Source organism: Rhyacophila brunnea, unplaced genomic scaffold, assembly GCF_057557595.1.
Source record: "Rhyacophila brunnea isolate RB1 unplaced genomic scaffold, BYU_Rbru_1.0 scaffold_15, whole genome shotgun sequence".
Classification (NCBI taxonomy): domain Eukaryota; kingdom Metazoa; phylum Arthropoda; class Insecta; order Trichoptera; family Rhyacophilidae; genus Rhyacophila; species Rhyacophila brunnea.
This window is the reverse complement of record NW_028232806.1, coordinates 18,572,521-18,596,274: the sequence shown is the minus strand read 5'-3', so window position 1 is coordinate 18,596,274 and position 23,754 is coordinate 18,572,521. Positions and strand designations below refer to the sequence as shown.

General features: G+C 33.8%; 1 protein-coding gene across 1 annotated transcript; it reads right to left on the bottom strand.

Moving 5' to 3' along the window:
* Positions 1–536: 536 nt before the first annotated feature.
* On the bottom strand, positions 537–23,754 carry LOC147074997 (chymotrypsin-2-like). The gene is made up of 5 exons (XM_085943286.1): positions 23,706–23,754; positions 10,247–10,415; positions 8,169–8,415; positions 4,767–4,907; positions 537–680 (listed from the first exon to the last, which is right to left on the bottom strand). The coding sequence occupies exons 1-5, from the start codon at positions 23,752–23,754 to the stop codon at positions 537–539; spliced, it is 750 nt and encodes a 249-aa protein (XP_085799412.1).

The following is a 23,754-nucleotide window of genomic DNA, read 5'->3' as shown; positions in this document are numbered from 1 at the left end:
TCTCATGCCGACTGTGCCCCGCTCGCCCCGATCCGACGCTTTCGGTGGGCTTTATGCCTTATACATTTTTTCTATTCTCTGCTGGCCCTGTGGTGGATGCTATCGGTTTGATAATGAATCCCTTCACTTGGCCATTCTACCTCACAGTAGGGGCCCTCTGCCCTCGTTGCCAGGTAGTAACAAGAATTCATATTTTTAAGGTGTTCAAGAAAACAGCAATGTAAAATCCCTTAAAGCCCTCATTTTAATGAATGTTTAAAAATCGGTTTTTTGTTAAGTAATTACTTATTAAAAAATACGTTATTTTATATTTAAAAAAAAAACGATTAAATTATAGATCCCTAGCTTGGATTCACTCAAAGGCGCTGAATTAACAATCATTTATTTTGCTTCTAACTGGAGCTAAACGTGCTTTGAATGAAATATTTGTATAACAGGATATTAAAAGTGCAATATTATTACAGGATTATTTATTTATTATTGATTACATAACGTTTTGCGGAGGGTTTCCTTTAACCGTACATCAATCAAGTAGTTTAATACACAGTGTGATTTTTAATCCACGGCAAGAAGGACGAAACTCGCGTGAAAACATCAGGGAATCCAATTGCGCAGGGATGTCCCCAGGAGACGATTCCAACCACACTTCCTTCGAAGACTAGAGGGCCTCCTGAATCACCCTGTACAAAAAATACGATATATTTTTTTTTAATATTAACACTATCGACTGAAGGTACTTGATGGACTTTGAATTTAAATTCTAATGGATTCAAGCTCTGTACTATTCCATTTTAAAGGGGGGACATGCTCGTCGAAGGTCAAAATTGAGTTTTTTTTTTTTTCAAACCATGATCCTGGACACTCCTTAAACGTTGTAGATAATATATTTATATAATTTTGAAGCCATATTATCCTTTATATGTATTTTAAACATTTGATGACTGCATAAAGTATTTTTGTTACATAAAATAGTATTCTTTTAAACCTCTCGCTCTAATGTTTTAGAATATAGTCATATTTCGGTACATAACTGTGCAGTGGTGTTAAGATTTTTTACATTTATTAATTTTTAAACGCATTTATAAAACCATTAGTATAATTTATTACGAGATAATTTTTGTAAAATACTCACGATAAAATTTTTTATTGATAATCTCTGTGATCCCAAATTTGACAAGAATTAGGCATTTTATTATTCAAGAAATGGGCAAGATTAACACATTTGAAGATGATTCTAAAGATACTTATTATAAGCTATGTCTTTGACCATTCAAGTGTGATAAACATCTTATGAATAATGATTGCTTTATAATAATTATTGACCTAAGAATAAGGTAGTGTTTTTTTTAAATATGCCATGTCTTTTGTCAATCCCCAGTGGTTAAACTACAACATACGGCCGTAGCCATAAATTTACAAACTATAATTAAAGTAGAGAGTAAAATTATGTTAACGCGCGTGTTTGAACAAGTACCTAACCGAATTTTTTTTTATTTTTTTTTAAACGGTACATGTTCAAACACGCGCGTCAATATAATTTTACTCCCTACTTTAATTATAGTTTGTCAATTTATGGCTACGGCCGTATGTTGTAGCTTAACCACTGGGGAATGACAAAAGAAATGGCGTATTTCAAAAAAACACTACCCTATTCTTAGGTCAATAATTATTATAAAGCAATCATTATTCATAAGATGTTTATCACACTTGAATGGTCAAAGACATAGCTTATAATAAGTGTCTTTAGAATCATCTTCGAATGTGTTAATCTTGCCGATTTTTTGAATAATAAAATGCCTAATTCTTGTCAAATTTGGGATCACAGAGATTATCAATATAATTTTTTATCGTGAATATTTTACAAAGATTATCTCTTAATAAATTATACTAATGGTTTTATAAATGCGTTTAAAAATTAATAAATGTAAAAAATCTTAACACCACTGCACAGTTATGTACCGAAATATGACTATATTCTAAAACATTAGAGCGAGAGGTTTAAAAGAATACTATTTTATGTAACAAAAATACTTTATGCAGTCATCAAATGTTTAAAATAACTATAAAGGATAATAAGGCTTCAAAATAATATAAATAGATTATCTACAACGTTTAAGGAGTGTCCAGGATCATGGTTTGAAAATACAATAAAAACTCAATTTTGACCTACGACGAGCACGTGGGCCGTTAAGACAGAAAAAGTATGAATATGTATCGAGCATAATATATTATTAATTACGGTGGTGATAATGATAATGACGATTACATGTAGATTGTACGAAACGGATGGCCGTATAGTATTGAGTTTAAAAAAAATACGCGTTGTTCGTGGAAAAATTTCACCGTGAAGTACATTTTATATAATAATATGTTACAAAACCATTTAAATGATTTAAACGCTTTTTTGCAGTCAGTAATGTTCTGATTTTATTATATTTAATAAAAAGATTAATTTAACATTAATTGATATTAAATAACTGATAATAACGCTGTTATTATTATCAGATATTGTATAAGAGCAAATTGATACTTAAAAGTAGCTACTTGCTAACGTACCTACTTTTCAATCATTCAGAATTCCATATAAATATCTACGATATGGTTGTATTTCCAATTCACTTAACTATTTAATTTCTTCTACCTTTGTTATTACGTATTTTTTAAGTGTTTTATTTAGACATGACTTTTATCTCAAAACTATACGGCCATCTGCTTCTGATACAGCAGCTGGTACGGCAGTAAACTGTGATACGGTAATCTGAATCCATACGATTACCCAGACTCGGATAATCAGATTATTAATGCTAATGATTAAGTTAGCAGCAGGTGATTTCGCATTGAAGGTTGATTTTCTAGAAAGAGAGATAGAAGAGTTCGTAGACAGGATGGCCGCTGGACGAACTCGATAATCGAATGATACCTGAGGGATATAAGACAACCAAAATGCTGACCCAATGTGCATTGTCTTGACGAAATAATACGTTCGACATTATTACATGACAACGAAGAACAGGGAACCGAGAAGAGTGAGGAGAGCTTGAGAAGGCCTTCACACAATAGTAGATTGAAACATGCTGGCAATACAGAGATTAAACAAGGATCATTTGCTTTATTGTAGCAATACACGTCGATAAAATAAAAAGACATTTAAATATTAATTTCACATATTTGACACATACGAGTATTATAAGCATTAAGGTTCATAAAAATATGTTTATGTAAAATTTACTGATCTTTATTTAATATGCTTCATCTTAACAAATACGTTTTTTTAGCATTAAGGCAATACTTTAATTGAATCAATGTCCTGATATTATGTTTACATCGATAGAAAAAAAACTAAGCCGATAAAGACTTGGTTCATTCAGCCCATAATTACTTTAAGATCTGATAATTTGAGGCTTTGAAAATACTTAATATCATTTTTAATACCTGCTTTAAGTTGCACGGCTCATCATAATAAAGATTACTGACGTAATCGATTGTCTTTTGTCAACTAGCTGCTAATAAGAGGAAATCAACAATTTTGCTCACGGTGGATTTCAAAATTGAAATATTACACAATGCATATTTTTTACAATCGGTGTTGTGGCAAATAAACTATTGCTAAAGGAATTTGTTACACTCAATGACAGTTTACCTTAGGAATCGAGGGCATCCGTTGTTTGTTCTCCCACGGTGCAGAACTAACCTGCCATTAGTAATGCCAATTGGGAGGGCAGTAACCATGTTTAATGAAATCGCTTCGGATATTGATATATTCCACTTACGTGAGGGTGAATTTAGGTGGACGTTCATTTATAAGTTTTTAAGATAGGGTCTATCAAAGTTCACTCTGTGTGCTTCCATCTACTTTTATTTTGTTATTTATTTTCTTATTTTATTACTTATTGTAACTCTAACTTCTCTGTATTTTTATTTAAAAAAACACTTATTTTATGTCATGTCATGAACGCTTTGAATTTATAATTTGTTATGTTCATTATATCTAAAATAAATAAATTTGATTTGATTTGATTGTCACACGTCTTGTCATCGTGTCGGGCATCTTTATATAAATAAAGCCACCACCGACGGGGTAACGGTTTTTTTCCATTGACTACAATCCGATGTGGACCTCGGCCGTCTCACTGAGGGGTTTCTTAACAGGTGTTTTTACAAAAAAAAAAAATATTTTCAAAAACCATTAGAATGAGGGTTGAACTCACACCTTTCACTTTTCAGCCGAGTGCGAAACATCCGAATACGATTCATGCGTATGATTTTTTATAACTACGTTTTACCTGAGATACTCCAAAGTCCACCAATCTTCGTATGCTCTGTGTCCAATTAAGGTAAATCACATTCCTACTAACATAATGGTTACAGACGTCTGGATCTAGGCAAATTTGATTATTGACGTTCTTCTATTTCTATACTTATATTGATATTTTTTGTTATTCAATACCTACTGATACTGACCTATCTTACGCTAAATGGATGTTAGCCACTTGCTTAGCCACACAGTGCAAAATAACATGTGAATTTATCAGATCCACGATTCGGATTCGTTATCTACTATTTCATAAACGGGGATGTTACCACTCGTCCATTACGTCCATTACGAGCGCTGACGGTTACGGGTCTAATTTATTAACTAAAACTCCAGAGAAATATTCAATTTACAACAAATTCAAACTGTTAGAAAGGCTTAAGGGCGGACTCGACAAACTTAGGAAATTTTATCACTATGTTCGCATTAATTTGATTTTGTTATTGATACTTACGTGACATGCTCCTTCGCCGACTTTAGTAAAAGTGCATATTTGAGATTCGACGATATTTTTACCGGCTTTTGCTGCACACTGCTCATATGTGATTGACTTCAGTTTGATTATCTGAAGTTGGTTTGGAGGCTTACCAGGGAACTAGAAAAATAAAAAATCATGCTAAGTAATAACAGAGTTGTAACAACTTTAGCAAATGGCACGTCTGTGATAGTGTTTTGCGGACAGTAAACTAAAATTCACCCTTATAAAACAAAGGTAATAATTATTATATTTTCGAAAAGGGTAAAAATATTAAATTATTTAGGTGAAAATAATGTTACTTCCTCTTCGTCTTCGTCAGGACCATATCGTCGCTATATGATTGGTTTGTCGAATATCCGTTTTTGTCGAAATCGACCTTTTAATGCAGAATGTTTTTTTTGTATCTAAATGGACTAGAACCATCCTTTTCTTTAAATTACTTTGTAATGGTAATTAATACATCATTCATATGCTGTATAAATAACAATTTAAACATCTCCATGTATTTAAATATAGGATTATGAACTTTGGTTTTCGTGTCCTGAACATTTGGTCTATTCGGCAAACCAATCCTACAGCGACGATATGTCTGGCGATCAGGACCCGGATGATTTGGCTGTCGAAGAGCTTTGTCAAATGGTGTCCCCACTCCTATTGGAATTATACTGCACGCAAGACCCATGACAATCGTCAGGGGCATGTTTGATTTAATATTCTGACGCGGTATGTATAAAGGTTAAGACATGGCGGACCACACAAAAGTACACTAATGATCCTTATGACCGATAGAGCACGCGCATTCGATAACCAATTGTGGATGCGACAGGTCGTAGTTATAGATGCAGGTCAGGCAATCATCGCTAGACTCAAAGTGTGGAGTATCTAGGTATGGGGTATGTCCCTGGAAAAGTGCGGGAGTCTGCGAATTTGTTAGATTTTGTTAATCCCACCCCCTCCAGCCGTTTTAAAAATTATAATTGATTATTGTAGATACTTTTTCGAAATGGACTCTCACATAGTGCGCCTGATCGCAAGGATATCTATATTAGAAGAAGGTGCCCCAAAAAAAATGTTCTACTATAGATCCACAGGTATAAGTTGCCTGCCGATTGGGGGCGCCACATGCTAACATTTGAACAATCGTTCAATATTTTTTATACTGCGATGAGCGTAGTTCTAAATTCGAACACCGGACAATTTATGATGGTATATCTATCATAGATGAAGACCTTCATGGTTTAAAAAATAGTTTTCTTAGGTAGATAATATGGTTGTCGTATTATTTTTTCGTATGCAATTAATCGGTACGACACTTCTTTAATACAAGATAAGCAATGTTACACTATGTGTCAGCTACTGGATAAAGTAAATCTTATCTAATCATAATTAAAAAAACATTAAAACCTGATGTTTTTATCAGCCGACTGTTGTAAAAACCCACGATAGTTGATTATATTTTAGTGTTATTTAAAGAGAGATCTGCATTTGGTTTTACCCGAAAATTGATTGATCGTATGGTAAACCTTTGACATAAATCCTAATCAAGATTAATGCACAAAAACAAATAATGTTCTTATCGGAATAGTTAAGGACGTTCCAAATATATACGATTCAGGTACAATATTGTTCAAATTATGCAATAAAAATTAACCGAGATAATACAATGTATAGTTGAAACAATTAATTAGACAGCTTGTTGCACCAGTTGGAATTCCTCGCTTATAATATATGTCTTCTTCGACCATGTCTGTTCCAAACAAGATCATATGGGCATCCACAACGTGGAGATTTGTATTAACAGATTGTGTTTTTACGATAAATAAGGGGGGGCATGTTCAGCGTGGGTCAAACTGGAGCTTTTATTGCATTTTCAAAAGCATGATCCTGGACATTCCTTAAACGTTGTAGATAATTTATTTGTATAATTTTAAAGCCTTATTATCCTTTATATTTATTTTAAACATTTGATGACTGCATAAAGTATTTTTATTACATAAAATAGTATTCTTTTAAACCTCTTGCTCTAATGTTTTAGAATATAGTCATATTTCAGTACATGCATGTGCAGTGGTGTTAAGATTTTTTACATATATTAATTTTTAAACGCATTTATAAAACCATTAGTATAATTTATGTCGACATTATTATAGTGAAATATCTACGATAAAAAATTATATTGATAATCTCTGTGATCCCAAATTTGACAAGAATTAGGCATTTTATTATTCAAAAAATGGCAAGATTAACACATTTGAAGATTACTAAGATTAAGATTAAAGATATTAATTATAAGCTGTGTCTTTGACCATTCAAGTGTGATAAACATCCTATGAATAATGATTGCTTTATAATAATTATTGACCTAAGAATAAGGTAGTGTTTTTTGAAATACGCTATTTCTTTTGGCATTCCCCAGTGGTTAAGCTACAACATACGGCCGTAGCCATAAATTGACAAACTATAATTGAAGTAGGGAGTAAAATGATGTTAACGCGCGTGTTTGAACATGTACCTAACCGATTTTTTTTAACTTCTATCGGACGCCAGGATAATTGGAGGATGGATATGTAGGCGGCGCATAGATAAATGAAATGCTAGTAGACAACTTAGTGGGTATACTATAGAATAATAGATAGAGTATCTACATATATTAAAATAAGTAATAGTAATATGCTTAATGTAAAATAAGTAAAGTAATATGCTTCCGAGTTATCGCATTTTTTATGCTTCACATTTTGCGATCGGTAGGTATATATTTATATCGTTCAGTTATCCCATTTTACAGTTATGCGGAGCTTGCTGGCGTAGTCCATTCGGTTAGATGTAAATTGTACGTAAAACATTTCACCGTGGCACAGTTCGCCATGAGCTTTCTTATCTGAAAGAGTTGACCGTATACTATACGGTCTCCAATTTTATTAGATTCAATATGAATATTAATTCAATTTGAATAGCCGATTTTGGCAAAATTCATGAATTTAGGAATGAAAACCTAACCTAACCTAACAAATAATCCTGTATATCGGCTATTTTCAAAATTTGTTAGCCGCTAGCTTCCTGTAAACTGACAAGAACCATCTATTAATTATTTAGACATGAATTTTATGTCAGAATTATACGACCCAAAGAGGTTCGACGGTCTTTAATATACGGCCATATATTTTCGATACAACATTTCACGGTGAAGTGTGATGCGGCGAACTGCATGCGTACCTATAAGTTTAGTCAGTGGTGTACAGTTTGTGGCGCCAAATTGTCTCATTTATTTAACTTCAACACCGGCGTGGATCACGCAACGGATATCCATATTAAATAGGGCAAATACGTGATAGTTTCAAAAAATATTAAATTATAATAAAAAAAAATTTAAAGACTTACGGTTGTGGTGCCCCATCCAGTCAAAGTTAGTTCGACACCACCTTCAGTTACCGTCGTGGGAAGATTAATCGATTTTACTATAGGAGTGAATAATATTGCCTCCTTGACTATAACCACTGCGATGTCGTTGATTAAAAGTGTTCTGTTATATTTTGAATTTTTATCGAGGGTTTCAACTTCATATTTAGTGCCTCCATCTTTCAAAGTATTGGTCCCCACTACGACGAATACATTGCTGGCCTTTTGGCTAAAAATAAAATATTTGTATATGTTTTAACATCTATTTTTCCCAGGAATATTAACATATTATAAAGGCTTATACAGAAAAATGAGCTTATAGTATAACTATTTGTCGATACGTCTAGTAGACGAGGGTATCGTTTGTGTAAAAAATGAGATATAGGTTGTTTGAATACAACATAAAGCAGTATGCACTACGTATATATATATGCTATCTTCAGAAATTGGACCCTACAAAAGACGACGAATGAAATTCTTCTCTATATAAACGAAGCCTAAATATATGTGAACTCAAAAAATAGGGTTATCAAGACAAATAATTAAATTAATTGTCAATGGTAGACAATTAGTCTGCAGATAATAAATAATATATAATATAACCACCAGAAGAAAAAAAATATATAGGTATAGAAATGGAAAATTACGAGTACCTAAATTGAAAACTTTTACCGAAATTATTTTACTATATCCCACTGCTGGATGAAGACCTTTCCCAGTTCTCACTACTCTTTTTAGTCCCTAGTTATTTACTGCCACGTAGATGAACAGAACTTTATGAGTTCGTCTATCCAGTGGGTCGTTTTCGTTTAGTGCCCCTTGGGAACCTCTGTATGACGGCATTTATACAGCGGTTGTCCATTTTCCGAGCGACATGCTAACCCATTGCCATTTCATCTGCTTAGCGACATCTATGACATTTCTCTTGTCTACTTCCTTATTTATTATATTTTGTGGTCTTTCCGCGTTATGCCTGACATGCACCTTTCCATGTCACGTTGCGCTTCTCGCAATTTTCGGATTTCTCTCACATTCAGAGACCAATGTTTCACATGCATGCGTAAGCACTGGTAGCACATATTGATTGAATATTTTACGCTTAAGACGCAATGGTAGGTCATTTTTTAATAAACTATTCAGGCGTACAAATGCACTTTGGCAGTTTGGTTCTGCGAGGAATCTCGTCACACATACGTCAATGGCGTCGATTGGCATTTCTTGTCCAAGATAATCGTATTACGACTTACGACGATTACAATAAATATACCTACTTACCTATTATGTATTATTTTGCTAAAAGGTATAAGTCGCTATAACCACGATAATAATATGATGTACCTTCAAAATAGGGCTTTATACTAAATTTGATAAAAACGATGTTTACATTAATGTACTTTTATGGCATTCATATTATATTGCATGTAATCATGAAATGTTGATTTTTAGGTTGAAAAAAGTAAGGGCATGATAATGACATATTTTATACAGTTACATGTAAACTGTACGTAAAACATTTCACCGTAGCACAGTTCGCCGTGAGCTTTCTTATCGGAAAGAGATGACCGTATACTATACGGTCTCCAATTTTATTAGATTCAATATGAATATTAATTCAATTTGCATAGCCGATTTTGGGAAAATTCATGAATTCAAGAATGAAAACCTAACCTAAACGAACAAGAACCGTGTTTTGTTTAGACATGAATTTTATCTCAGTACTACCTATACGACCCAAAGAGGTTGGACAGTCTTTAATATACGACCATATATTTCCAATACAACATTTCACGGTGAAGTGTGATACGGCAAATGGCATACGTGTAAATTTCCGGACACGATTTTATAGATGGTCTATAAATCCTTACTTGTTAACCAGTACATGTACGCCTCTAATGTGCATAACAGGAAAGGTATAAAAGCTCTTTCAATAGAATTTTAATGTGATCTTGCTATATTAGATGTATAATACATTTGTATACATAAGGCGTAATAATAGAACATGGGAAAGGCATGAAATTAAAACAAGAAAGTTTATATAAATAATATACACATTTCCTTACTTTTCAACACAGTGCCCAGCAGTCAAAACAGTTTTAGGCGTGATAATAGAGCCTCCACAGAAGTGGAAGTTGGTGGCAGTCCTCAAGGAAACCTGGTAAGGAGCCGCACCATCTGGTGCGTCTACTCCGCCTACTATCTTCGGATCGATATCCGAAGGTAGCGAAGCGCCTGGAAAATATAATATTAAGTCTCTGATTCAGTTTCATTGAGTAGATTCCATACGATTCCACAATATTTTTAGTATCGTTGGAAGCATTGACTAAAATGCGTAACCATTATGTTGATTAATGTAAGATGTATTGATGTCAACGGTTCATAGACCAAGTAAGTGTAAACTTGCTATAAATAAATCTAAATTGCTAAATGAGTTAATTAGCGATAATATAGAAAATATTTTTAAATTAATATTGGTATTACTGAATGATAGGGAACACAGTGGGTTGTTCAGCATTGTTGATTCTTGGAATCCTTAAATTACTTAGTAGTATTTCTATATATACATAATCAATCTATTAATTTACTATATACATGGGCACTACCTACTGAAAAAAAAGCAAAATCAATTATCTTCATGGAAAATAATATATTTATTAATTAAATCCAGTACCTACGGTTTATTGAAATCAGAAAGTTAAATCAAATTGAAAGATTTTATGTTTATACGACTATATTCAATGATAAGTCAATTACAGTACTAGCATATCGAATATATAGAAATTATTAAACGATATCACAATTATTAATTTGTGATATCGTTTAATTTATGTATAGTGTCTAATAGGAGATACGATTTAAAAAAATGATATAATATTATCTCTGAAATAAAATTACAATATATATAAGAAGATGCTCGATTTAAATTAAAGAAATTTTGGGAGTGGATAAACTGAAAATTGAAATGAATGAAATTGAATGAAAATTAAATAAAAGTGAAAGAATAAAAAAAATACCAAAGTGACGTTTAGATAAGAATCCAATGTGTGAAATTAGCGTTTGGATAATATTTACTTACTTAATTGTGTATGTACTTAAACAATATTTAAATAAGTACTTAAATATTTATTTCGTAAGTTTTCATCTTTCAAGTATTATTTTTTTGTGGAGCACGATTAAGGTGACGCATCAGTGAAACGCCAAATAATTTTCAACTGTACGGGCGACGAAATTTTGGACTCGCTGCCATTCACTGAGAGAATGTTGACCGAGGAACACGTCACTTTGCTGCGTGATGGCGACGGGTCATTTAATTCTAAAATCGTGTAAAGATGACTAAAAACGTTACCCATTTACTTTAAAAAGAAAACATGTCAATGAATATATTATTATTGTTACTAATAGAACAATAAGCAGAACATAAGATGGACGTATGTTGGATTTATATGACAATTAATATTTCGTTTGACAGGCGTCATTTTCACCCGCAATCCGCGCATCGCCTAGCGACGATCTTTTTAGACCGTGCCTCAACTAATGTATGGCCTTAATGGAATGCGTTTATATTATGAGACTTGATTAGAAACGAAAATTTTTGTGTAACAGGCGATTTTTCATTGATTAAAATGAGAAACTGGACGTTTTGTGAAACTTGATGTTTTCATTTAGAATTATCAAGGATTTACACATGGATGGGTTTGTTCGTGTAAACACTTACTGTAGCGACAATTTCAACAAGCATGCATAAATTACACGAAGTTATTATAGCCTTCTAACTTTTATTCTCGCGAAAGTTTAATCTATTTTGATGACAATAAATTCATGCATATGTCCCTATTATAAACCTTCTAACTTTTGTATGGTATATTGTATATGGTTCATTTTGACGACAATAATGAATCTAAGTAAATGCAAAGACTACTTACTTGATGATAATGCTACCCAACCAAGAAAGACAATAGTACTGAACATTGTCATGATGAATTCGATATTCACGACTAATGAGAAAATGATTGAAAAGTTTCCTTATTTATTGAAAGTGAAAATTAAAAAGTGCAGGTATCAGCAATGCATTTTGAAATTTCTGAGAGAGAGTATCTACTTCAAAGATAATAATAACTTCAACTGAACCAGATCTCGACACTTGAGATTGTTGAATACCTAAGTACATAGGTATATAAAAATAGTTCATCGTTCACATAATATTACTGATTTATTGAAAGCTCTAATCGTAGTGCCATAGTGCCTTATGGCAATAAGCGATATCTTTCACTAGTAAGTAGGGACGTCAAACAAGTATTGACAATTTTCTTTCGATATGACGTCCATACTAGTAGGTAACCTAACGTCGATAGAAAAAATATAATACTTTATTCAAGCTAATTAATGAATACTATGTTAATATTATTATTGTTTAATGTGATCAACACATCCACATCTTCTCTATCATCATTTATATCACCTCATATTTTCATTATTTGAGTATCTAATTTAATCGTGTATTGTGGACGCACTCTCACGTGTTAGCTATTTTTCGTAAAAAAGGGAGAATATAATAGCGCGAATATATTATTTCATTTGCACAATTAAAAAGATTATTTTCACATTAGAAATGGATGGTTTCACAAATGATCATCAACAATAATTACTGTCAAATGGTAGATTTTCACCATGACAAGAAATAGTTCTCATTTGTCAATAGATTATTGTAACACTCAAAAATGAATAGGTGTATCGACGATAAATGTATTGTGCCTTTTCTTTGCGGTTAAATTAATTTAAATAATATTTTAACATTTCTATGCTTAATAGTATTGTACATATTATATTCAAATATAATAGAATGTACATCCAGACTCCATGAATTTGGCTTGATAGTAGATGGGCCGGGTTATACCTGCGGGCATGCCCACCAAGATGTTGAACATGTCCTATGGGATTGCCCGCCTATGGAAATAGAACGAGCGGAGCTGTTTGCAGGGTCCGTCCTCATACGGGCCCAATTGGACATGGGGATCTGATAGCAACCGAGGCCAACTTTGCGGCATTCGAGAAATTTGCAGCGTCGTATGAGGAGCGGGATAGTCCCGACTCCTCTGTAGACTCATCCATTTCAATTGCGGGTGCACAGGGCGCTTAACGTCAGCGGACAGCAGAGCCAGTCCAAAATCTTTTTTAACTCTCTTCTTTAAGCACTACAGTGCATGGTTGCAGCATCAGTCCCGTGCGGCTCCGTCTCAAGACGGAATGAGCACATAAAATCACTTCTTTCAGACACGTTTAAAGCGTCTTGTAAAGCGGCCGTGCATATCCACGGCTGTGCATATATGAAGGGTGGTGGTGGGAACTTTAACGTACAGTACATAATTATATAAAACTATGAACAAACTCATTAAGGTGGTGTCTTTACCTACCAGAGGGACCTAACGGAAAAATACGATGCTTGCAATTTGAGACTTTTTTTGATATTTTACAATAATTTCAACTGTGTTAATTAATACATTATGTATCTGAAAACATTAAAAAGAAAAATATTTTTTATTTTAAGTCAAAGATAAACTTACAGTTGTAAAAAATGTGAATTTGTTGAATTGGACCCCATCTTATTATTGTATATATTTTATGGTCATATTTATCATTAAATTTTATATCTATTTTAAAAAACATCGATTTTTATAAAAATATAAATGTGTATAACTTGAAATCCTTTTGATTTATATCAAATCGAGCTTGAATATTTAGGACCACACCTAAATAAAATTTCTATAAAAAGTCTTAGGAGTCTCCTAGCATAATTGATTAATGCATAGATTTGCGCGACACCAATATATACCGGTTCAAATCCCGTCGAGATTCGTATTTTTTCAAATATGATTTTTTCTAGTGGGTATATTATATCTGAAGTGTTTTCAAGGTATGTATGTTCAATAAAAATGAATATTTGCTTAAGAGTATCAATTATCCATAGTATATGATATATAAGTACCTACATAAATCGTACACAACATGAATATAATATGTATGTAAATATGAAATTTCATTCGAAGAAGGTTCGATAGTCTATTATTGTATCAAACGCTGAGACATCGTTTAAAAATAAATTTAGATTTTTAATCTTGCACTGTAGTCAATATTTTTTCATCAGTTTCCTATAACATAATATTAGTTGCCGACCCCAGGTGCATCCACAAGGGGTGTATTTTCGGGTCCGGATCCACCGCAGGAGCAAAAAAAATATTTAGGTGAATGGAATAGTAATTCCTCTTCTTCTTTGTCAGGACCTCATGACTGAGGATCGTAACCCGGATGATTTGGCTGTCGAACAGCGTTCTCCATGGGTTTCTCCCGCTCCTCTCGGTATTCTACAACATGCAAGGTCTGTGGCCGCTGGAATACCTGTGGAACTCATAAATTGGTGCAACTAGCTGTCCACTGTTTGTGATCCAATTTCAATTTTCCGACGCGGCATAACTAAAATAGAAAACAGCGCGGACGACACAAACGGAGATTACCGGTCCTAATAATTATGGCGGTTAAGCCACACACATTCGATAACCACTTGTAGATGAGATAGCTCGTAATAATTCGTATGTGAACGGACACCCTTAGTTATACCGACAGGCCACCTGTATATAGGAAATGCATATGGAAAAGTGTGGTATTCCACGATTGAAGTGACGTTTAAGTAGTAAGCGGGGTAAATGCGGTAGTACCTACATGCTAGATTTTGTTTACACCATCTCCTTCCACCGCCTGAAAAGGTTATAAAATGTATAGATATTTTTTTCAATTTGAACCCCCCCACAATTTTCTGGGTACGCGCCTGGCCGATCCCTACACAATACCTTACAACCGACAAGTTGGGAACCGTAGTGAATCTAGCAAACAAGTTTTGGGTAAATAAAACAAATTAAGTTATTTATGGAATTCTGCAAAAACGTCCTACATTATTCACGTTTTTTCTAATAATACAATTTCTTCACTACACAATATAATCCTAATCAGTTTACTCAGAAAAGGTACATATGTCAAGTATGTTGACAAATGGATAAGATATAATAATACTGAGTTTATCTTAATAATAATATATAAACTAGAATAGATTAAGTCTAGTAGATTATAGCTATTTTATAATCCAATTATTTATGATTAACCCATCCATTTTGTTGCTGTTCCTTTACAGACAGTTCGTTTTGACTTTTTTTTACAGAAGTCCTTACAATAAACTAAGTTTTGTGTCAGTTATTCATTTATGTAAATTGCGTATTAATTTTCCGAAAGGTTTCATCAAAAACGCCTCATTTTCCGGGTCGCCAAAACCGATAGAATAGTACAAAATATAAACAATTTGAAATTTAATTATTGTTTATACGGCGAAGCAAGCCATGTCCTGGAGTCTTATACAACAGCTGCATAAGTAAATACTTTATTATTTTTCCAGTATGTAGAACCAACCTTACGTAGTAATATTCCCGTCAGCCTTCGGCGAGTTAATTCTCAGACCACCATGTCGTGGATATTTTGTGAACGTAAAGCCTTATACTACAAGATCATTTATCAAATCGAATTGAATGTCCACATAACTTACACAAATCATAATTTTTGTATTAATATGTCTCCTGTGACCGTGTGGGACAATTATTATTTTATACTTTATAAATTAACCATATAATATTTATGAGACATGAAATATAAAATTTAAATGAACCGTTGACCAAGATGAGTAAATCGACATCAAAGTTAAATAAAATGTGATTATAAATTTTAGATAAGTCAGTAGTGATACCGAGAAGAATGGGTGGAGAACTCACGTATGCTGGCAGCATTCTTCACGAGTATCACCTTGATTGAGGGTTGTGTGGACATCAGGACATATAATTCAAGATAAAACACGTCTTTGATTTGACAATTTCCCTGCGCAGGGACGTTTAATTACATTAACTTTTCAGACATTGGTTGGATTACATATGCTCTTATCTGCAACGACCCTCTCGGTGGTGAGACAGCGGGGAGGGGTACGAAGGGAATCTTTCGGTCAAGTCAAAACCTAACGGTGATCTTTTCTGTCGGCAGGTACAATTTTGTTCGCCCGTCGAGGGTGTTATTGTTTACTTAGCTTTGTCAGAGATTCTAAACATTCGTCAGGGGCAATGGTGTTTTTGATTAAATCGCTGATCTGGAATTTGAAACTGTCGGGCACCAGGGCCTTCCTTTTTTTGTCTGGTAACAGTAGGTAACTGTTTTTAACATTCTATGAAGAAGTTTTGCCTATTTCTCAAATGATCCAATATTACTATTCCATGAAGAAAACAAGACGTTGTATTTATTAATGTTTTTAATATTTTATGGATATATTTTAATTAATATATTATAATATATGAAAATAATAACGATGTTTTATACACCATGTCCATGGCATATAATAATGTTAGAGAACCAAAATACTTGAAGGAGTCCCTCGCATATTATGCAAAAGGTAAATTTTATCGTAGAGGTTTATTGTAAGATTTTTAAATTAAGCAAAACATGATGATTAGAAATCCAGGACCGCATATAAATCCGTTATTAATATAGCATTAAAATGATGTTACAAACGAAATAGCTATTGACTAATAAACAATATTTTTGGAATTAGATCTCATAATTATTGTTATTATCGATAGTTTGGTACTATTGTAACCAATAATTCATACTAAAGAACATTTTGGTTAGATTTAGTCTTATTATTTATTAGTTATTTTACTTATAAGTACACATATTATGGCCGTAAGTTGATTTTTCTTTATCATTCTTATCTTGTAATTGTGAGTTACAAAATATTTGTTCCCGGTGAGGTCACAATATAAATATACCTACTTACGTGATTTTCTCAAAGCCAGTGATTGTTTCAATTTCATTGGGCCGCATGGTCTATTGTAATACTAAAAATAATATATATATATATATATATTTATATATGTATCAGATGGGGGAGATAAAAAAGAAAATTTTGAAATGCATATGTGGTAGGGATGGGCAACACATTGCAGTGACGTCCCGTGGGGGTAGGCAGATTGAGCGTCGCTTGGGGGCGGCAGTTACTCGAAGAGCGGCAAATCGAGGAGAATTATTTGGAATATATATAAATAGCAACCTAAGCTTTGTAATAACGAAAATATCTTTCCATTAAAAAAATCAGCTCACTGGTTTTATCGGGTTTGCGATATCTAGTTTACTTCCGTTTCCCTTTGACGTACTTGGTGACCAGAAACAGCACGTGCAGATTTGCGAATAATTAGTTCGATATTTTAGTAGTAATGTATCCATACAAAACATTTCTTAGATTTGGACTCATGAAAGGATGATAAAAATACTGTATAAAAAATGAGGCGGCTTTTTGGTGCTGCCTACGGGCGGCATTTTATCTAGGGACGTCACTGACACATTGTGATGCAGAGAAGACTCACTGGCCGTCGTCATCACGGCAGACATTCCAAAAATACGCGCACACAAGGAGGAAAAAATCCCCCCCCCCCCAAAAAATCTTTTTGATCAAGAAAGACCTCACAACTGAGAATCGTGGCCTGGATTATTAGGCTGTCGAACAGATTTCTTATAGGGCTGACTCCACTCGGCGGGCTATCGCACGCAATACGGTGTCAGAGAAGGATCCGTGGCACTCGTGAATTAGTGCAATCATTCAATGTATGCTTTAATATTATGACACGATATGTCTACAGCGCGGATGATACAAATAGACACTAACGATCCTAATAATAATAACCATAGTCGACAGGCCGCAATAACTCGTAGGTGAGTAGTCTGTAGGCCAGTTTTTATCGCTAAACTGAAAGTGTGACGAGTATACGGTATGTACCCTGAAAAGTGTTTGTGGGGTAAATGCGGAAGTCAATGACACATGCTAGATTTTGATAAACTTTAAAAAATCAATAATAAATTATTTTGTAGGTATATATTTTTATATACTTATCGATAACACAGTTCAATAGGGGGACAACTCAAAATTTAAAGGTTTTGAGTTAAGAATGCCATTCGATGTAGAAAGGTCTTCTCTTTATAATTCAGCAAAAAAAAATTGTCAAAAATTTCTTCAATATGTCATAAAATCGAATAACCCCTTCTGAGATTAATCAGTAATTCCGTTATATAATCAAATTTATTGGGTAATTCCTTATTACAATGTACAATTTCATTGTACATTGATGAATTCCACTAAATTAAATACTTATAAAAAACATACACTTTCATGGAAATCAAGGCTTTAAAATTAAAATGAGAATTACTGCAAAAATTCAAACGCCATTATCTTGGAACAAGGTTTTATGAGTTGTTCCCATATTGAACTAGGGTATCGATATATATCCCATACCATTTTCTGTGTCTTATTCAAAACGATAAAAAGATAACTGGGTCCTCAACTTTTCAAACATCTGAAAAAAAAATGTAAGTCTAAAGCAACAATAATGATAATACGAACTACCTATAACTAAATTACTGTTAGTAATTGTAATATCTTTACATGCAGTTGTTTCATGTAATATTATGGATGTGCTTTATGTTCCTGACGCCTACCATTATGGTTGTATAAATATAATGATATGTTATCCATGTTTTGAATGGGTTAAAATAATTTCTTTATCTCTTCCTAAACATTTCTAAGTAAACACAGGGCTATTATTTGAGGCCAATTAACGAGATTTATCGCTCGGGGCTACCGAGGGCTATCATTACAATAATGATCGATGAAAATAATATTTTTGTAGCACGTAAAAATGCAACGCGTCTTGCATTTATGGTTGAAAGGTTTTGTTTAGTGACTGAATATTTTCTTCTCTCGTTAAAACAACACGATACAATTAACATAAATGTGTAGATTTCAAATACCATTTTGTTAATTAGGTACCTAGTATTGGTTGGTATAAATTCAGTTTTGATTAATCAATTTATTTGATTCGGTATTTTTGTGGCATTACAATTATTAATACTAATACATACATTATCACACTAAACTAATAAAGCACACAATAAAAATCGGTGATTATTTTCTAGTTTCCACTATGCAATAGGAAAAAAAAAACAATATTCATCATAACATAAGATCAGAAATGAAAAGTCACAATGTGGCAACGTGTAAACACAGAAAAAGATCATTCCATTAATTAGCGATATTCGTATAAGTATTTCAAAACCATTAAATGGAGATGGGCCGGATATATAGCTTTTCGACAGAATTGCCATTGGTACCCGAGGGATATAAGTCGACCCAGTGACGTCCCGTGGGGGTAGGCAGATTGAGCGTCGCTTGGGGGCGGCAGTTACTTGAAGGGCGGTAAATCGAGGAGAATCATTTGATATATATAGAAATAGGTACCTAAACTCAATAATAATAGAAATATCTTTCCATGAAAAAATCAGATCACTGGTTGGAAACAAAATGTATTAATTAACATAAAAGGTTTAACAGCACTGTGATTTTTTTGTCTGGTTCGCGATGTCTAGTTGACTTCCATTGTCACGTGCAAATTTGCGAATTATATTTGAATTATAGGTAGGTACATAAGTAGTCAAGTACCTAATTAATGTATCCAAATATGTTTGCCAGTCATTCGCGAGTTTTGAACTTTGTCAGGTGTATTTTTAAATGTATCTGAAACCGTGGATGGAACTTAAATTAGATTTAGTGGTATATATTTTGTCAGTAATGTATCCATACAACATATTTCTTAGATATTGGAGTCATGAAATGATGATAAAAAATACTGTATAAAAATGTGTGGTGCAGTTTTGGTGCAGCCGAGGGGCGGCATTTTGTCTAGGGACGTCACTGAGTCGACCATTGACGAAATGCTAAGGTGCAATTACGTGGCAGCGAAGAACAAGGAACCGATATGAGTGGAGAGACCTTGAGAACACCTCTATCTAGTAGTAGATTGAAATAGGCTGATTATGTATATAGGAAAACAGTTGGTATTACGTATATGATTCTTCTTCCTGGTGCTGCAACCATACATAAATGCTATTTAAATGCTACGATCTCTCTATATGTATATAAATTAAGCATTTCACTACGAAGTGGGTCATGTGATGTTACCAGCTCAAGCAGTCCATGGCGGGCCTCGGCACTGTCAATATGCATATTTACCAGTCATATAAAACTGTCTACGTTGTCACTCACACGTTGATAAATTAATATCTTTTACATAATCAACCCAAATAAAATGATACAAAATATATTCACAATGGTAATAACCATGATGATGATAAGGTAGTGTACAATAATTGTACATAATAATATAATATGATGTATTGTGAGTCAGTGGCAACAATCGGTTCGCAAACTGACCGCATCTTTTACCAACCGGTTCTCGCGCCAATTGAGAATGACACCACTAACTTTAGTGGTAATCTCTATGATTAAAAATCTCTGAAATTAAAAAAGGGATAAGTGACATTCGAACAATTCTCTTTATGTGATTGCTAATTTTATTTTGTTCGAATAATAAATGGACAGCTGACATTTCAGTATGTGATTTTTTTAGCTAACACGTCATGTCAAATTTAATGCGCGAAAAAATAAAAATAATCCCAAAGAAAATCGCACGTTTTAAATTACATTTTAAATGGAGTGTGAAATGAATGAGTTAATCTTCCATCAGAGATATCCTGTTTCGAAATCCTCTAAATATTCTGTTTTAAATTCAACATTCAAAATAATTATTATTGGATAGTGATATTCCAAAACGGATTTAGTTCAAAATTATGATTTTTCATGTTTTGGTGAGTTCTGATAATGGTGACATCTATAAATAATAGTCATATATTTTTTTCAAATCAAACAATCCTAAAGAAGAATCGATAAGTATATTCTTTTTGAAAAAAAAAATACTTGCACTGGCCTTCGTAATTAGATTTTCTATAGGGACGTCGTAAGACAAAATATCTTCTGGTTTTCATAAATATAGTCTCAAAAATTGTAATATATTATATTAGCATTGTTTCCATAATTTGTCACCTCTAGACAGGTCAAACCAATGATACTCAACCTTTTTTTTTCTTCGGGCCAAATACATATATTTGTAAAGTAATGCGGGCCGCATCACTACTGGTGTGTCATGAAACCATGAAACCCCCCCTTTTTTACAAAACATTTTTGAGATTTTAAAAATTATGCGTGTTTTTTTAATTAATCGTGTGCAATAGTAACACTTTTATACCAGATCTGATGTGGACCATAATGACAATCCTCTTCGGGTGTCACTATCTGTGCGTCAAAGTCGAAACGAATCTCAAGATATACGAAATTCCTGATAATAAATGTGTTTCGGGCCGCACATAAAAGCTTAAAGGGCCGCAGGTTGAGTATCCCTGGCTTAAGCGATAGACGCCTATGCTTTACCATAAGCTTACCTGCGAAAACCGGTTTGTATCGGGCAGCTCGTGTGTATGGACGGAAAAACTGTAGCTCGCGCGTAAACCGAAAAGTGTTCTGTACTTTTTGCACAAACTATACCGCGCAGGCAAGTCGCTGCCGCCTAGCCGGTGCATTAAACTTGTTTAGCCTCACGGGATGTCACTGAAGAGTTAGGAGATATGGCCTCATACCAACTGTAAGAAAGCGTCTTGAGAACTTGAGAGAATAGCTCCATGAAGGGTCAGAGAAAATGCGAGGTATTTTGACCTTCCCCTTTTTTTACAAATTAAAAACGACGAGGAAGAATAATATATAAAATGCTCGTTTTGTTCACGGGATTTAATGTTTTAATTTATTTAGATAGATACGAGAGTTAGTCAACAAAAGCTTTTCACGATTTCGCACGGGCAAATTTAGTGATCAATTCTGAATAATTGATAGTAGCTACGTGCAATTTCGTCACATTTTTGATCGTAAAAAGTTTTTAATCCTTTCCAGCAAGGGTGTACCTATACTGAATGATCTCTCTTCTTCTTCTACATTCACAAAAATGTTAAAAAAGCAAAGCGTACCAATTATCAGTAGGTATGCGTTAATCAATATTTAGAAATCAATAGGATTTGTTATAGGTATGTATTGCAAAAAAGTTATGCATTTTTTCATCGAGGTGAAACTTGAGGTCTATACCAAACTGTCCCCCCCTTCTCTAATATGGATTGGTTCCATGGTATGGTAGTTTTTTTTTACTGCATTAACCTTGTCATGCTCCAGCACCAGGGTATAGGACATAGGCCATGCATAGGGTCGCGCTATTTCCCTTGGTCCATCGCCACGGCCCAATAAGTAAAAGTATTACCTGCAGCGCATAGATTATCTTTGTAGTGATGAATGCGTGAATCACTTTTGAATCAAATATTTATAATAAAAAATTCAGCAGTGTGCCTTTTCAACCCTTCAAATCTTTCGTATACCATCTGCGGTATGCATTCTACAGTTTAAAAAATACTGCTTTGGATTAAACGCACAAGTAGTGGGTGGATAGACTCTGGATTCGTACGAGCAATTTTGGCTTCAGAGTCTGCCACCGCCAGGGCCGCTTTGTAGCTACTTGCAAAATGTGTACTGCATAAGGGCGGCTTAATCTAAGTAGGTAGATGACATTAAAAAATTCGATTCAAATTTGAAATGTTAATAATGATATTTGTTCAAGTCGATTCAACCAACTGTTGGATTCAACGGACCACCTGGTCGTCACAAAGGCCAATTTTGTTTCATTTACGTCATATTGTCAACGTGAAGGTCTCTTCACTTAGATTCTTCGGCGGTTTTGTTTTAGCCTATTTATTACTTACTTGGACGTCGACGGTGGCCGCACGGCTTAAGCGTTGGACTATCACGCCGTGGGTCCCAGGTTTCAATCCTGGGTCTGGCAAGTACATATATTGTTTTTCAATTTGTGTGTGAGTAAGGGTATGGACCTAATAGGTTGAGCAAGTGGCTGAAATCCATTTCTCGTAAAAAAACAAAATCTGTTAATACAAACCTCTACTCTGTGGAGGCCCATATAATCCTATTAGGATCGGACATGGTCGAAAAAAATGTTTCCTCTGCGTGCTCTTTTCCGTGTAATCATGTAAATTCAATCAAATCACACTTGAGTGCATGGCGACCCCAGTCTTGGATAACTGCTCCTGAGACATTCCCGGTTATAAAAAAAATAATGCTTCACATAAAAGCGTAGGGTCCCTTGATACGCCCGATAAAGACCGGGTATGGTGCGGGATAGTGTGATTTGGTAGGCCATTAACTTCAATATTATTAATGACCACTACCTTTCAAAAAATACTCCAATCACGATCGAAAATCAATGATAACTGCCATATTATTATTATTATTATAGAAATGAATACACTCAACGGAATCATCTGTTTTAGCGAAACGATTTCATAGTAAATAATATAATATAATATTACCTAGTTACGCATAGAATAGAGGAGATATTCATTATAATTTGTTGACTTAATAAATGGCATGCAACATATTATGTGCATGTTGGTTTAGAACTACATTTCTTCACAATACCATTCAGAATACTTGACGGGCAACCGACTCACTGGGGACGGCACTGGCCACCACCCCCACTATGTCCTCGTCACTCCCCAT